The 15,630-nt window shown below is 60.6% G+C and overlaps 1 protein-coding gene across 1 annotated transcript; it reads left to right on the forward strand.

Moving 5' to 3' along the window:
- Positions 1 to 295: 295 nt before the first annotated feature.
- Positions 296 to 14,976, forward strand: SUN2 (Sad1 and UNC84 domain containing 2). Its single transcript, XM_014530808.1, has 18 exons — positions 296 to 393; positions 2,577 to 2,735; positions 3,543 to 3,727; positions 4,011 to 4,148; positions 4,605 to 4,700; positions 5,085 to 5,178; positions 5,777 to 5,847; positions 6,169 to 6,284; positions 8,248 to 8,502; positions 8,861 to 8,938; positions 9,401 to 9,444; positions 9,960 to 10,125; positions 10,435 to 10,656; positions 10,927 to 11,011; positions 11,392 to 11,507; positions 11,607 to 11,774; positions 12,127 to 12,219; positions 13,428 to 14,976. The coding sequence occupies exons 2-18, from the start codon at positions 2,614 to 2,616 to the stop codon at positions 13,539 to 13,541; spliced, it is 2,163 nt and encodes a 720-aa protein (XP_014386294.1). The 5' UTR covers positions 296 to 393; positions 2,577 to 2,613; the 3' UTR covers positions 13,542 to 14,976.
- Positions 14,977 to 15,630: the final 654 nt, after the last annotated feature.

Consider the following 15,630-nt stretch of genomic DNA (forward strand, 5'->3'; position numbering starts at 1 on the left):
CGGATGTCTCCAGGCGGGACTTCCCGGGGCAGAGCCTCCGGGAGGAGGAGAGGGAGGACCCGGCTGCCTCCAGCCGGCCCAGGGCAGTGCCCATGTCCTCGTGCCAGTCGGGCAGCGTCCAGGGACAGGCAGTTCTCGGCCTCCGCCTTTCACAACTCGGAATAGGAGCAGCCCATTTGGCCGAGTTCTAAAAAGAGCCCAGACAAGTAGGGGGCGGGAGTGCGACCTGGAGCAGAGAAGCCGGCGGCGTGTAAACATCCCTACGGTTCAGGGGGGCGGGGGGTGGTTAGCACCTGGAGCGGTCCAGGCCCCGGGGCGTGCCCCGCGTGGAAATGGCCCGCGGGAGAGACCCGAGATCTGTGTCAAGTCTGAACACGGGGCAGATCCTGTCCTGTAAGTTTGTGACGGGCCTGGAGGAAGGTGGCGCTGAGAGAAGGATGTGGCTCAGCGCAGAAGCGGGGAGGGTGTTTTCGCTGCGGTTTCTTCCCTGGCCCGGTGTGTTGGGGGCGTTGTCTACTCTCATATGCAAAAGACTGGAGCGTCCGGAGGCTTCTCTCCTGTTTTGTTTTGGAGGAGGAGCCTTGACCTTTTTCCTCTTGTGAAAACTCAGTTGCACACTGTTCTGTGGTCCCAGCATGCCACCGGCGCCTCGGGAGGCTGCAGGCGCTGACAGTTTTCAGCCCCCCTCCCACCCCCCCATGTCCATATGAATATGTATGTTCTCGCCGCCCGGCCTTCAGTACTGTAAACACATTGCTTTGTTTCTACCCCAGAGCGGAGGCCTTCACTCAGTGGGGCGGGAGTTAAGAGGAGGGGCTGTGTGGGCAGCTGGAGCCTCAGGTGGGGAGGGCAGTAGGGGAGGGAGTTACCATATAAGGAGTGGAATAGAGACCAGAACCCAGGCCCACTTCCTGCTTCGGCTCACACCAGCAGCCCTTTGCCAAGCCCGGCTAGAACCAGAGGGAGACGCCAGGTAGACATCCCACCGAGAAGACGCCAGTGAGGCCAGGATGTGAGGCTGCTTGCTTTTCAGAAGAGGACTTTGCAGAATCGGCCAGCTGGGCTAACCAGACCTTCTGGTTTCCGTAGCCCGAGCCGGGATGTGTTAGAGAGAACTAGTCATTTAAACCTCAGCCAGGAGTCTTGGAAGTGAGAGCAGGTGTCGAGGACCAGGCCCTCTCGAGGGGGCCGAGGCCGCCGTGGCTGTAACGGGCTGGCAGAGGCGCTGTGGACGGTGACGCTCCACGTTGTAATCCGGGATTTTGAATTTGGGTTTCTGGAGCTTATTAGTCCCCCTTGGGTGGCAGGGCCGCACGTGTTTTTTCGTTTTTTAAAGAAAAGCTCACATTTGTTCTTTTTGTTGTTGTTGTTAATCCTCACCTGAGGATATTTTTCCATTGATTTTTAGCGAGAGTGGAAGGGAGAGAGACAGACACATCAATTGGTTGCCTTCTCACATGCTCCATCCAGGGCCGGAGCCTGCAACCGAGGTAATGCCCTTGACCGGAATGGGACCCGGGACCCTCCAGTCCGCAGGCCGACACTCTTTCCACTGAGCCAAGCCGGCCAGTGCAGAAAGCACCTTTTGCCAGGCCTTCACCCGGACCTCCCTTGCGTCATCAGTTCCGGAGCCTTGGTTCCCACACTGCTGCTCCGCTGCCCGTTTTGTTAGTTTGTTAACAAATATCTGTTGTGTAACAACTTTATCTACAGCCTGTTCGGAACATATTTGAGGCTATAGAGACACTAGTTGGGGCCACACACCACACTCCTGAAACAACCTGAACACTTCACGGTGGGGTTGAAAGAGCCAGCCCTGTCACCCGTCAGATCTGAGCTCGAAACCCGGCTCAGTCACTTAGGGGCTGGGTGGCTGTGGGCAAGTCACCCGTCAGCCGTGTCCCAGGCTCCTCCGCTGTACGATGGCACTAATGATGTCTCCCTTGCTTGTAGGATCAGAAATGGGTTTGTAGGAGCCAGGTACCTAGGAGGCATTTACTGAGTGTTTTATCATCACCATGACGACGAGATGTCCTGATGCGGCGGGACAGTAACTAGCCAAGGGGACCCAGCGTACAGCCCCTGTTAGAGTGCAGGGGGCTGGGGCTGGGAAAGGGTCTCTGGAGTCAGTTTAACTGGGGCCCTGGCCCATGAGTAGAGCTACAGGAAAGAAAAGGAAAGCCTGTTCCCCCGGAAACGGCGAGGATGGGAGTGGCCCCTGCTCCAGGGAGAGGCGTGCAGTGGAGCGGCTGGGCTGGGGGTCTATGCGGGCAGCAGTGATCGAGGCATTCATGTAGCATCTCCTGTGCCTCTCGTGTGCCACAGGCCAAAGGCTGCGAAGGACAGTTCTGGCTCTCACGGAGCTCAGTGACAGATAAACTGGAAATGAGCAAACCTGGTGGAAAGAGGCTGCCTGGGCACCGAGTGAGCCCAGGGCAGGTGCGGGCTGCAGGGGCGTGGGGAGGGCTGTCTCCCGCATCGCAGGCTGTTTTGAAGGCGAAAATGCCTTCTCTCTCCTCCGCCAGGTAGGGTCTAGCACAGCCCCAAGCCTCACCGGCCCTCCTTTCTCTCCCAAGACTCTCTTTAGGGGAAGGGTCCCCATCCCACCTCATCATGTCTCGTCGAAGCCAGCGCCTCACCCGCTACTCCCAGGGGGACGATGACGGCGGCAGCAGCAGTGGCGGGAGCTCGGTGGCGGGGAGCCAGAGCACCCTGTTTAAGGACAGTCCTTTCCGGTAGGGGATTGCCACCCCCCACCCCCAATCCCTACCCCTAACCCCCACCTCCCACCCCGTGGATCGTGCTGCTGCGCAGAGCAGAGGGCTGGGCATCCCTGCACGGCCTCTCCCTGTTGTGACCTTCATGGGCAGAGATAAGACGCCCATGTCCAGCCCAGGGGACATCCACTCCTGTGAGGAGGCCAGGATGAGTACCACTTCCCCCTCCTGTAAGCCAGGCCACGGCCTCGTGTTCAGAGAACAGGAAGTGGGGAGAGGCAGCTTCAAGAAAAAGCCCGGCCGGAAACCCCTGCTGCTGTGAGGGCAGGCCCTCCGTCACGCCCCCTGGAACCTGCACTCGGTGTCTCACCGCGGGCAGGGCCTCAGGAGGGGCAGCCAAGCCCCAGGAGGGGAGGGCGTCCCAGGGCAGCAGGAAATGAGTGAGGCGGGGCCCTCCTCATCCTGCCCGCTCACAGACAGGAGCCCTCAGACAGCCCCTGAGGCCCCTGGAGGCAGGTCGGGCTTGTCTGGGTTTTCAGTGGGTTGTAGGAATTACTGATCATTAGAAGCGTGAGAAAAACCGCCTGGCTTTGAAGTTAGAGACCTAGATTTGAATCTTGACTCATCACCTGGACGATCTCCCTGCTGGTGAGATGAGGAGATAATGGGAGCTACCTGTGCTCTGCTCTGTGCGGGTCTGTAGCCCGGGGCTGTGAGTTGCCTAGCAACAAGGCCAACCCACTCACTGCAGGAGTGCGGAGCCTGGCTGCCTATCCTCCTCCTGACCTGGCTCACCTTCCTCTTCCCTCCTGGCTGACACCGCAGGACCGTGAAGAGGAAACCCAGCAGCACGAAGCGCCTCTCCCCGGCACCCCAGCTGGGCCCCTCGGACTCACACACATACTACAGTGAGTCCGTGGTCAGGGAGTCCTACTACGGCAGCCCCCGGGCCGCCTCCCTGGCCCGGAGCTCCATCCTCGATGACCAGCTGCACAGTGACCGCTACTGGAGTAAGTGGAACCCTTCCTCTGGAAACAAGGCCCCAAGTGCGGCTCCCTCACCCGGTTCCTGACCCCGTGGGGCCAGCGGGGGGCTCCCAGGTGTCAGCTCCAGGTCCCTGCGGATGATAGAGGAGCCACGTGGCGGCTCCGAGCGCAGGAGACAGGGTCTGGACCCAGCTCACCTTCCCGGGAGGGGCCAAGGACAGAGTCCACCAGGGTGTCCCCCCGGGGCTCCCCGAGTAACCTCCTCGGCATCTCTGCCCAGGAGAACCCCGCCTCCTTCCCTCCGCAGGTGAGGACCTGCCGGTGAGGAGGAGGAGAGGCACCGGGGACACCGAGAGCAGCAAAATCAACGGGCTGGTGGGGGCCAAGCTCTCCGAGGACTTCCCGGGGTCCTCCTCCGGCTACTCCTCTGAGGACGACTACGTAGGTAGGCGACACTCAGCCGGGTTCCAGGACCCTGACAGCTCGAGGGAGCCTGGTGTCGGGCAGGCGCCCCCGCAGGCCCTCTGGCGTCCCTCCTGTGCCTGTAGCGCCCTGAACCCCAGCCCGAGGTGTCCCCCAACACAATGGGCCGTCCCTGCCCCGCTAGGCCTAGAGTCAAGGTCAACTCCATTGTCTGCTCACTCCCAGCAAGCGTTTCCCACGGCTGCACGCGAGGAGGTGCCTGACCCCTGGGTCTGGTCTGAACAGTGGTTGAGGGGAGGGGTGCAGGCAGGGAGCTCATGGGAAGACGCTCACTGGCCGACTGGGTGCCAGCCTGTGTGGCACGGGGATGCGGAGAATGGTCCGGGGTCCCAGTGCACCGGCTGAGGGAGAAGACAGTGGCAGGCAGTGCCCGTCCCAGGCTCTCCTGAGAGGACAGACAGCCGCTCCCTCCCTGCAGGATACTCACAGGCGGCCCAGCAGGGCTCCAGCTCACGGCTGCGGGGCGTGGTCTCACGGGCAGGCTCTTTCTTCTGGACGGTGGTCACCTTCCCAGGTGGGTGCTGGCTGTTCCGTGCACGCTTGTCTCCATTCCCTACAGCAGCCCCTTCTCACCCATCTCTCCTGGGTGTCCAGCCCACACAGAGGGGCTGTAGGGCCACCGGGGAAGCTCATTCTAAAATAATCACAGGGGCCGAGAGCCATGGGAACATCCTCGCAGTCGGAAGGGCAGGAGCGGCTGTGGCGCAGGGCGGAGGGCGCTGGTGGAGTGGGTGGGGGGTAGGGGGGGTTAGACGGACTGGCGGCCAGGACAGAGGTGCCTGGCAGTGGTGTGGCGAGGCAGGGAGTACCGCAGGGGGAGAGAGAGGGGTGCTCTGCAGCCACGACTGCAGGCCCTGCCCCTCAGCGTGGCACTTAGGCCTGATGGCCCCTCTTCCAGGCCGGCTCTTCGGACTCCTCTACTGGTGGGTCGGCACCACCTGGTACCGCCTGACGACGGCTGCCTCCCTCCTCGACGTCTTCGTTCTAACCCGGTGAGCGAGACTCCTCCTGGACAAGGAGTCAGAAAGTCCCAGGCTGAGTCTCAGGCCCGCCCGGCCCCTTCCTGCTGGTGGGGCCTTGGCTCTAGCCCAGCGTGGTGTTTCCCTCCCGGCCCGTGGCGACCTGGACCCCAGGGTCCGCCTCAACTTCACGAGCTGCCTGAGGCTGTGGGTTTGTGCCGGGATTTGGGAACCGGCCCGTGAGCAGAGGAAGAGGATCGAGGCCGGAAGTCAGGGTCCCTCTGGCTGTATCCTGGTGGAGTGGGGCCAGCTATGCTGAGAAGAGGGGCGAGGATGGATTCATGCACCGAGAAAAGCGTTCCCATTTTTCTAAAAAGAAAATGTTGTTTAAGGAGTTCCATACTTTTTCCTATGTTTGCTTGCATAGGGAACCTCTGTATATGAAAATTTTAGTTTTTTTAAAAGATTCCACTACTTATTTTTAATAAGATCAGTAAAATTCACAGGGTCTCATCATTGTCCCCATTGCTTGAGCACTCAGAAAACAATCTCAGGGACTCCTGGGGGACCGAGAGGCCCCGAGCCTCTGACGTGTCCGCCTTCCCTGCCCGCCCCACCCGCCCCGGTCCAGGCGCTTCTCATCCCTGAAGACGTTCCTGTGGTTCCTCTTGCTGCTGCTGCTCCTGACCGGCCTGACCTACGGTGAGCTGACCCGCCGCCACAGGAGACGGTAGGACAGGAGCTGCCGAAATGGGGCTGCGGAGCCAGCAGCGCAGGGCACTGTGTGGGCGGAGGCAGTGCTGAGCAGAGCTGAAAACGAGAGGGATGGGATCACCGACCAGAAAGGGAAGGAGGCAGGACGAGTGGGTCGGACCGAGCCTGGGCACCTGCGCCCGGGGCCCTCGGCCACGCCTGTCTGGCTCTCCTGGGTCCTCCCTGAGCCTGGGGACCTGTGTGGGCAGAAGCCCTTAGCGTGTGGGCCTTCGTAACCAGCCAGGTAACCAGCCTCTCGCCTGTGTCCAGGTGCCTGGAATTTCTACCCCTACGGCCTGCACACAGTCCACCCCACCTTGGTTTCCTGGTGGGCAGCGAAGGGCAGCAGCCAGCAGCGTGAGGTGTGGGAGCCCAGAGATTCCCAGGTGAGTGTCTGAGCGCAGGCTCCCGCCGCTGTTCGCCGCTGGTTTCCCTGCATATAGACTGGCCCACCTGTACCTGGCACACAGCCGAGAGAGGTGCTGCCCTCGCTGGGGCACCCTCATCCCCCGGGCACCCCTTTCTCCACCATTTGGAGTGGAGGTATTGGGAGGCGGTCAGCTCAGATATGACTCAGAACTGCCCCACAGTTCCCACCATCCTAAGCACAGGAAACAGGAGGACACGAGTCAGACAAGTGGTCTCATTGCTGTGTTCCTTCCCACAGTTTCACAAGTACAGGGTGGGCAAAAGCAGGTTTACAGTTGTTCGTATGAAAATAATACAATACTTAATAAATAATACAAAAATAGCTTCTGTGTTTCGTGTACTCACCACTGTAAACCTACTTTTGCCCCATCCTGTGTTTACTGAGCACTTGTATGAATAAGGTGATATCTTGGTCAGTTACCTATTAGCACAGATAAACCTCCCCTAAAATTCAAGCCTTCAAGTACAAGCGTTAGACTAGCTACGAGTCTGTGGGTCCCCTGGCTGGCCCTTCTGGTCCGAGCACGGACAGGCTGGCCTTGGCTGGGCTCCACATGGCTGGTGGGTCAGCGGGCGGCTGGGCTCCCCGCGCTTTGGTTGTCCAGCAGGCTAGGCCGGTTGTGTTCTCACAGCAGCCGTGCAGGTTCCAGAAGAGCAGAATCAGGCCAGGCCCTTCGAGGCCTCAGCTGGAACTAGCATCCTCCACGTTCTGTTGGCCTCAGCAAACCCCAGAGCCAGTCTAGATTCAAGCAGGAGACAGGCCCCGCCTCTCCATGGGGGCACCTGCCCGGCCACGCCCCACGGGTGCACCTGCGGCCCAGGGAGGACAGAGGCCACTCCTGCAACCTGCCAGGGGCAGAGGAGACAGGCCCAGGCTGTACCCTCAAAGAGCCTGCAGTCCGTGTGCATGTGCGTGTGTGTGTGTGTGTCTGTGTGAAGTGCACAAATAACCAGCTGATGTGTGTGCAGGTCCTGAGGGCCACAATGAAAAATTAAAAGTATTGCAGTTATTTAACTTCGGTTGTATCTTGCTGAATTTAATTTGATGACATTCTGGCATTTATAAAACTTCCTTTTTTAATCATTAGTAAAGACATTAGATACAATTCAATTTCAGGACCACCTTTTTTTATAAAAGAAAAGAAAAAGTTACATTTGCATAAAGACACTAATAAAAATAGTTGCCTTGTTTGGGAGGGGGTGGTGCGGGCACCGGGTGGAGGGGCAGAGGTTACGAGCGTGACTTTTTCCTGTTTGTTTGCTTTTTGAGTCATGCCAAAAAAGTGGAATTTTTGAAAATCAGACTTGACCTCTGTACCCAGTGGCTTTGCCGTTTGGTAGTTGACAGGCTGTGTGTTATGCTTTCTCTTGGCAAAGATTTTCGTGGTGAAGCCAACAAGGTTCTCAAATTCATGGCACGCTATCAAATGCCACCCTCAGGTCCACATGACTTGTGTGCTGTCCTCTCTGTGGGCGTCCAGTTCAAGAGGAAAAAGAAAGGCTTTCAGATTAGTGGTCTTTTAGCCGTAGTTACCGACAGAAGTGGGAGCCATTGACAGTCAGCTGAGCCTCTCAGCCCCTCACTCTGGCACACGTGCACCGACCGAGGGAAGGGGGTGGGCTCACCCAGCCCCCTGTGGCCATCCATTCGGACCCTCTTCTGGGAGGGCCCTGTGTCCCCGTCTCCTGTCCCACGTGCACTCCTCCTTGGGGATCAGACCCCTCAGCCGCTGTGTGTCCCGTACCCTGTGCTGTGCTGTCACCACACCCACCGAACCCATTTAGCTGCTGCCACCTGTGGGGCAGAGACCGCCTGAGGGCCTCGGGCCCAGCAGTGTCCACAGGGTCTGAGCTCCTTCCCGGTCCAGGAAGCACTGTGGCTGTAGTCCTCTCCCCTCTGTGCTTCTCCCCCGCCTGCAGGCTGAGCAGCGCATTCTGTCCCGGGTGCATTCCCTGGAGCGGCGCCTGGAAGCCCTTGCCGCTGAGTTTTCCTCCGCGTGGCAGAAGGAGGCCATGCGCCTGGAACGCCTGGAGCTGCGGCAGGGGGCTGCCGGCGAGGGCGGGGGCCGTGGCCTGAGCCAGGAGGACACGCTGGAGCTCCTGGAGGGGCTGGTGAGCCGCCGAGAGGCCGCCCTGAAGGAGGACTTCCGCAGGGACACCGCTGCCCGGATCCAGGTGCGGGAGGAGCTGTGGTCTCCGCTCGAGCTGAGTGCGCGTGGGGGTGACACCGTGGGCGTGCGGGGGGAGGAGGAGACCCTGCGCACCCTGACGTGCGAGAGGCCGTCTCAGTTTCCTCCTCTTTCACACGGACGCTCTCCTGTCTGCACCCACGGCCCTGCCCGGCTGGGAGCACGTGGATTACAGTGCCCGGCACCCTGTGGGTGTGCAGTGCTCCCAGGAAGCGCTGTGGAGAGGCGGGGCTGAGGGTGCCATCAAATAGGCCTGGATTGGGTTGCATTCACACCACTTACTGGTGGTTAGGGGCCCTCTGAGCGCAGCTCCGTGAGACCCCGCCCTCCCGCTGTGCCCACAGGAAGAGCTGGTCGCCCTGAGAGCAGAACACCAGCAGGACGCAGAAGACCTCTTCAAGAAGATTGTCCGGGCCTCCCAGGTGGGCTTGGGCACTGGGGCCACATGGGCCCTGACCCAACTCAACCTCCGTTCTAGGGCCGAGGGAGCACCTTGGCCGCCCGAAGGACCTGCGTAGACGTGGGGCGGGAGTGGGGGTGGGGGAGTCCCCTGACTTCTGCTTGAACTGAACCCACCTGGGCTGGAATGCTCTCCAGGGACACACTGGGAACTGCTGGGACAGGAGGGGCACAGTCAGGTGGCCGCGGTGTTGGGTCTGGGTGCTGAATGAGTGAGTGAGCGAGTGTATGAATGCCTAAGGGCACCAGATCCGGTGAGACCCCACAAGGACCTTGACCCGGAGGCCAGTTTGACATTTGCTGGAGCAGATGGGAGACCCTGGGGCAGGGAAGTGGTGAGGCAGACACCCCAAAGGGAACAGATCCCGAAAGGCAATTGCTCTGAGCCTGACATCGCGCGTGTTTCTCCCTTGTGCCTGCAACAGGAGTCTGAGGACCGACTCCAGCAGCTGAAGTCCGAGTGGCACAGGTAACGGGCTGCCGTCTGGCCTAGGCCTGCCCCTCCCCCTGCCCTCTGCCTCCCACCCCAGGCAGGACTGGGGAGCAGCGCCCCAGAGCCGAGTTCTGGCTGTTTTAAGCAGAGAGAGGGATGGCTGAAAGCCAGCTCAGGACCACGTGCTGAGGCCTGTGCTTGAGGGCAGTGGAGGCTGGGGTGGGCACGGCAAGAGCCTGGGATTCGTGGGTTCACGTAGACACACCATCTTCTCCGCACACCCTCACACGCTGCCTCCCCTGCCCTGGACCTCTGCTCATGCGGGGGCGAGCGGCAGAGGCCGAGTGAACGATGGATCTGGGCTCAGGGAGGGAGCGGGACAGGAATGAGCTCCCTGGGTCAGGCAAACCTGGCGCTGTGCTCACAGCCAGGATCTCCCCGAGCAGGCCTTGCGTCGCCTGTGTGCGTGGGCACGCCTCACATCGGGAGCCAGTGAGGGGTCCTCTTGTTTTCCCCGCATCCAAGGCTCACCCTCCTCTCTCTGGGACTAGGATGACCCAGGAGTCCTTCCGGGAGAACTCCATGAAGGAGCTGGGGCGGCTGGAGGGCCAGCTGGCAGGCCTGCGCCAGGAGCTGGCAGCCCTGGCCCTGAAGCAGAGCTCGGTGGCGGACCAAGTGGGCCTCCTGCCGCAGCAGCTCCAGGCCGTGCGGGATGACGTGAGTCCGAGCCGTCCAGGTCCCCTGTGAACACCCGCCCTCTGAGACCATCTGTCCTTGGCGTCTGTAGGGGACCGTTTCCTGCCCCTGCAGCCTTAGTCCCACGGGGCCTGGCCCTGGACTTGACACAGATGTTGTCTTCCTGTGTTGGGAGACAGGGAGGGGTCATTCATAACTCTCTCATCTGTGTGGCCCAAGCAGGCACGTGCTGGCCCTCCCCTCACAGGCCTGCACCCCTTCCCTGCTTCTCTCCCCAGCCAGACTCTGCCCTGCCGGCCTCCCACAGTGAGACCTCTTTTCGGTCCCTAGGTGGAGTCTCAGTTCCCTGCCTGGGTCAGTCAGTTCCTTCTCCAAGGTGGGGGGGCCCGCTCGGGGCTCCTTCAGCGAGAGGAGATGCAGGCTCGGCTGCAGGAGCTGGAGGGCAAGATCCTCAGCCACGTGGCCGAGATGCAGGGCAAGTCGGCGAGGGAGGCGGTGGCCAGCGTGGGGCTGAGGCTGCAGAAGGAAGGCGTGATCGGGGTGACAGAGGAGGTGAGAAATTATGCCCTGGGACCCCCACTTGTACACACACTGCTTTCCTCCCCGGGAGCCACAGACCTGCACGTCCCCCACTGCCAGCTCCCTGTGTGTGCCATGCAGCAGGCTCAGTGTTGGCTTTGGGGTGGGTATGGGAGCGGGGAACATGCCTGGGTGGCACGTGTGGCTGGACGCCAGCGTGGTGCAAGCACAGAAGGACCCGGCAGGGGAGGTCCGAGGGTGGCCGTCTGCCTCCCGTCACCCCTGCTCTGGTGCCTGTTCTAGGAGGTGCACCGCATCGTAAACCAGGCCCTGAAGCGCTACAGTGAGGACCGCATCGGGATGGTGGACTACGCGCTGGAGTCCGGAGGTGTGTGTGCCGCTCTCCTTCCGCAGCAGAGCCCTGGTCCCCGCACTGGCCACTGGCATCTGCCGGAGCAGCCGTGTGCGAGGCAAGCAGGATCATCAGAGTCGCCCATCCCCGAACTCACCACAAAGGCCCGCGACGTGCCGGGCACCATCCTTGGCTGGGATGAGGCTGTTCACAGCTGCCCTGGGGTCTGGGCTGGGTGTACAGGCTGGGCCTGGGCATCTGCCCTTCGTCCTCAGAGAGGACACGGCCAATAGTGGTCCCCCCTTGGCCGGCCTCAGCCCTTTAAGCCGGGTCCTTCTGGCTGCTGAGCTGGTTGTCTGGTCTCCCTCCCCTGCTCCCCAGGCCCCAGGCCCCCACACTCCTTTCTTTCCTATCAGGGGCCAGTGTGATCAGCACCCGATGTTCCGAGACCTATGAGACCAAGACGGCCCTCCTCAGCCTCTTCGGCATCCCCCTGTGGTACCACTCCCAGTCGCCCCGCGTCATCCTCCAGGTAGGCACCAGGCGGCGACAGCAGTGTCCTGAGCAGTCGTCTGTGCAGCTGGGGCGGCTCTGTCCCCAGCCCTGCCCTGACCCGGCTCTTCCCTTCCAGCCAGATGTGCACCCAGGCAACTGCTGGGCCTTCCAGGGGCCCCAGGGCTTTGCCGTGGTCCGCCTCTCTGCCCGCATCCGCCCCACTGCTGTCACCTTAGAGCATGTGCCCAAGTCCTTGTCACCCAACAGCACCATCTCCAGTGCCCCCAAGGACTTTGCTGTCTTTGTGAGTATCTATCCCCCCTGTGTGGGCCTGAGAGCTGCAGGAGGGCCTGGGGGCCTTACTGAGGATAAAGTTGGGGGTCATTCTTTGGCTGGGGGCGGGGAGCAGATCTGGAAGAGATGGGGCCAGGGTGGGAAATGGGACTTCGATCCCAGTTGTCTCAGGCTACGGAGGGAAAAACAGGCCCAAGGAGTGAAGTGACTTGTCTGTCACAGACCCCACAGCGGCCTGTTGCCGGTGCTCAGGTCCCCTGCAGCCCACCGGGGGGAGGGGACGGTGGGCACAGAGGAAGGCACTCTCGGTGGCCGGGCGCATGTCCAGGAGCAGCTCTTGCCTCATCCTGTGCTCTTTCCAGGGGTTTGATGAAGACCTGCAGCAGGAGGGGACGCCTCTTGGCCAGTTCACCTACAACCAGGATGGGGAGCCCATCCAGACATTCTATTTTCAGGTACAGGATTCTGTTGTGCCAGCAGAGGTGGCACACTCACTTCCCTGCCCACTACCCTGTGCCAGGCCCCCGTTCAGACAGGAATCCACAGCGCCTGCCCTCCCGCAGCCCGAGGCATGGAACAGAGACTTCCCAGAAGTCCAGAGCCCCAGCTCCCCCAGGAGGCTGATTCCTTGGGGCTGCTGGGGCCCAGGAACCTGCAGCCTCCGGCAGGGTGAGGAGCGGAGGACACTAGCGTGAGGTCGGGATGTGAGGCGAAGGGCCAGTGGCAGGAAGAGAGCCTGGACACCAGGCCAAAGAGTCTCAGCCCTCAGGGTGGGGGTGGAAGGGGGTGGGCAGTGCTGTTTTAGGCAGAGAAGTGACAGTATGATGTGCAGTATAATATCACTGTGGCCGTGTACACGGTGAGTCCACGAGGGACAAGCCTGGAGACAGGGAGACAGTCGGGAAGTGGTTGTAGGAAAGCAAGCCAGAGTTGATGATCGGTGTTCACCCGGAGGATGGAGAGGTGGCGGACACAATAGGGAAGGGGAAGGTGGAGAGGGCAGCCAAGAGGCTAATGCAGACGAGGGCAGGCACCTGTCAGACGGTCGCGTGGAGCTGTCACCGGGCCTGACAGAGACTGAGCTGTGAGCTCCAGGCGATAACAAAGCCATGGAGTAGCCGGGGTTTCTCAGGGTGTGTGTAGACTGTGCCTTTAGGAGCGGGTGGAGGACAGGAGGCTGGAGGGGGAGAGGAAGAGCAGGAGACACTGTGCTGGGCATCGAAAGCTGGCTCAAAAACTGGCTTTTGGAGCATAGAAGACAGAGGCCTGATGGCAACTTGAGAAAGAAAAGAAATTCTGCTTCATTCAAAGAAAAGGGATTCTTTCCCAACATCAACACAGAGCAGCAAACTCCGTGAAGGCAGTGCTGCCGTCACCAAGAGCTCCTGTGGGTTGTCGGTTGGGATGAATTGGCCGGTGCTCAGCCACAAGGCCTTCCTTCTGTGGCCCCGGGGGTGGCCCCGGTGGGAGGCCTCTGGAGCCCCTTGGCCCACCAGCTGGACACTCCTGCAGGGTCTGAAGACAGGAGCTGTGAAGTCCAGGTCTGAGAGGCCCCAGGGCAGGGGGCCTGGCCTGAGGGGTGGCACTTCCCCGCCTGCCTGCTGCCAGTGAGGGCTGAGGGCTGAGGGCTCCGACATTCTTAACCTCTTTCTTCTCCACACAGGACCCCAAAATGGCCACATACCAGGTGGTGGAGCTGCGGATCCTGACTAACTGGGGCCACCCTGAGTACACCTGCATCTACCGCTTCAGGGTGCATGGGGAGCCCGCCCACTAGGCCCCCCCTGCACTGCTGCCAGCCAGCGGGGAGGCCAGCCACGCCCCCTTCTCCGGGCATCGGGGAGCAGCACCCCTGCACTTCCCCACATGCTTGATCAGCGCACTGACTTCCAGGAGCAGGAACCCTTGCCCAGTGGACATAGAATGTGCCGGGCTTTCCCAGCAGCGGCAGCTCCAGGGCTCAGCTGGCTCCAATCTTTCCATCCTTCGTTCTCACGCCAGGCACCAGGGTCTGCTTCCCCTCCTGGGAGGCTGTACATATGTAGCATGTCATGTGGGACTGAGGCAGGAGAGGTGACGCGTGGACATGTCCAGCAGCCGTGGGCAAGACCTGACTGACTGCCCCTTGCCCACGGCGGAGGGGCTGGCACCCAGGAAGCTCTGTTGGGAGGTGTGTGGTGTGTGATGCACATGCCAAAGCCACGGGGGCACAAGCTAGGGCTCGGGCAGGGAATTGAGGCCCCATGGGAGGAGGGTGCCCGCAGTTCCGGTTGGGACAGGCTGCAGGCAGGAAGCTCCTGGGAGCGGGCAGCTGGGCTCTTGCCGAAGCCAGTTCCATCGACCTAGGGGAGCTTGGCCCTCAGGGTCCTCCAAGGGCTTCTATACACTGTGCTTGTCCTGGCGTGAGGTGGGCCGTGGGGCTTTTTGTACCCCAGGTCTGCTCCTGGGATCCTCGGAGGGGCCCCTCTGCTGGGGACACTAGTTGTTTCTGCTCGTCTGATGCGGGGATGGGGCCTGCCTGTCCCTAGCACGTTTGCCACATCCCCCAGGTGCAGGGAGCCCAGACCCGCCCTCGGAGGCTGTGCGTCTGGGGCCAGCTGAAAGGGTGCAGGCAGAGGACTCCCTAGCTCCCTGGTGGCCCAGTGATGACAGGGTGATATCAGGGTATCATGGTGGGAGGACTGTCTGACTTGTGCCCCATCTCAATCCGGCCCCTGGGTCAGGGGCCCTCACCCTCAGCACCCCCTCAGGGCTCTTCCAGCTCTTGCTCAGTCACTTCCTTTCTGGCTTTTTTCTATGGGGGGTGGGGGTGAGGGGAGGGCAGGGATGGGAGGCAGGGTTTTTTTTTGCCTCAGCTGGCCCTGCTGTTATTATGTAAACACTTTTCAAGGTCATTTTTTTAACTGAAAAGCTAAGGGCTTGATTCCTAGCCCCGTTCTGTGGGGTGCTGGGTGATTTCAGTTCCTTGTAACCCGGATGCCAAGAGGGGCTGCCATGCAGGCAGGCGCCCTCCCGAGGGCCGAGGCTCACGGGGCAGAGCTGGGCTGAAGGCCAGGCCCCAGGCCATCCTGTGCTCCTCCAGCACTGGCCCTGCACACCTCTGCCCCAGCTCTTCTGTCACAAATGCTGCACTATTGGGTTCTTACTTTTCTTATCTCCAGATTCTAATTTATACCTATGCAAAGAATAAATTATGCCCAGGACTAATGGAATACGTGTTTGTTTGTGGGGAGAATACATGGTTTTTATCTGGCCATTGCACAGGGAATCTTCTTTTGGGAAAACGAGAATGAATTCTTGGCCATAGAAACCCAGGCCTCTCAGCTAAAACCCAGCTGTGGTGGGAGGTGGGGCCTGAGCAGGCCCTGCCCCAGTGATTCTGGGCTCAAGGATTGGCAGGAGAAAGTGGGGTGGCTTTAGCGGACCCTGACATCATATGAAGCATCTTCTAGAGCAGGGGTGGGCAAACTTTTTGCTTAAACTGGACCGGAGGGCCGGAACAAAAGCATGGATGGAGTGTTTGTGTGAACTAATATAAATTCAAAGTAAACATCATTACATAAAAGGGTAAGGTCTTTTTTTTTTTAGTTTTATTCATTTCAAATGGGCCGGATCCGGCCCGCGGGCCGTAGTTTGCCCACGGCTGTTCTAGAGCCACATGAGTAGAAGGTAGGAAGTTACCTGCTTAACTAGTGACCACATCTGCCTTCAGGGCTGCGTCCTCCTCCACAGGAGTTAGACATCTGCCCCTCGAGTCTGGGCTGGGGTGGGACACGGAAGTGGGTGCCCTGAGAGCCAGAAGCTGCCAGCTCAGGTCCTGGCCCTTCCCCTAAATACTCCCCAGTCAGTGTCTCTAACGAGCTGCT

Source organism: Myotis brandtii, unplaced genomic scaffold (assembly GCF_000412655.1).
Source record: "Myotis brandtii unplaced genomic scaffold, ASM41265v1 scaffold78, whole genome shotgun sequence".
Taxonomy (NCBI): domain Eukaryota; kingdom Metazoa; phylum Chordata; class Mammalia; order Chiroptera; family Vespertilionidae; genus Myotis; species Myotis brandtii.

Bases quoted from the DNA above. Each gene is read 5' to 3' on its own strand.
- SUN2 (XM_014530808.1), top strand. From the start codon at position 2,614: ATGTCTCGTCGAAGCCAGCGCCTCACCCGCTACTCCCAGGGGGACGAT. The intron at 2,736-3,542 runs GTAGGGGATTGC...CTGACACCGCAG, and splicing joins TTTAAGGACAGTCCTTTCCG to GACCGTGAAGAGGAAACCCA. The intron at 12,220-13,427 runs GTACAGGATTCT...TTCTCCACACAG, and splicing joins TCCAGACATTCTATTTTCAG to GACCCCAAAATGGCCACATA.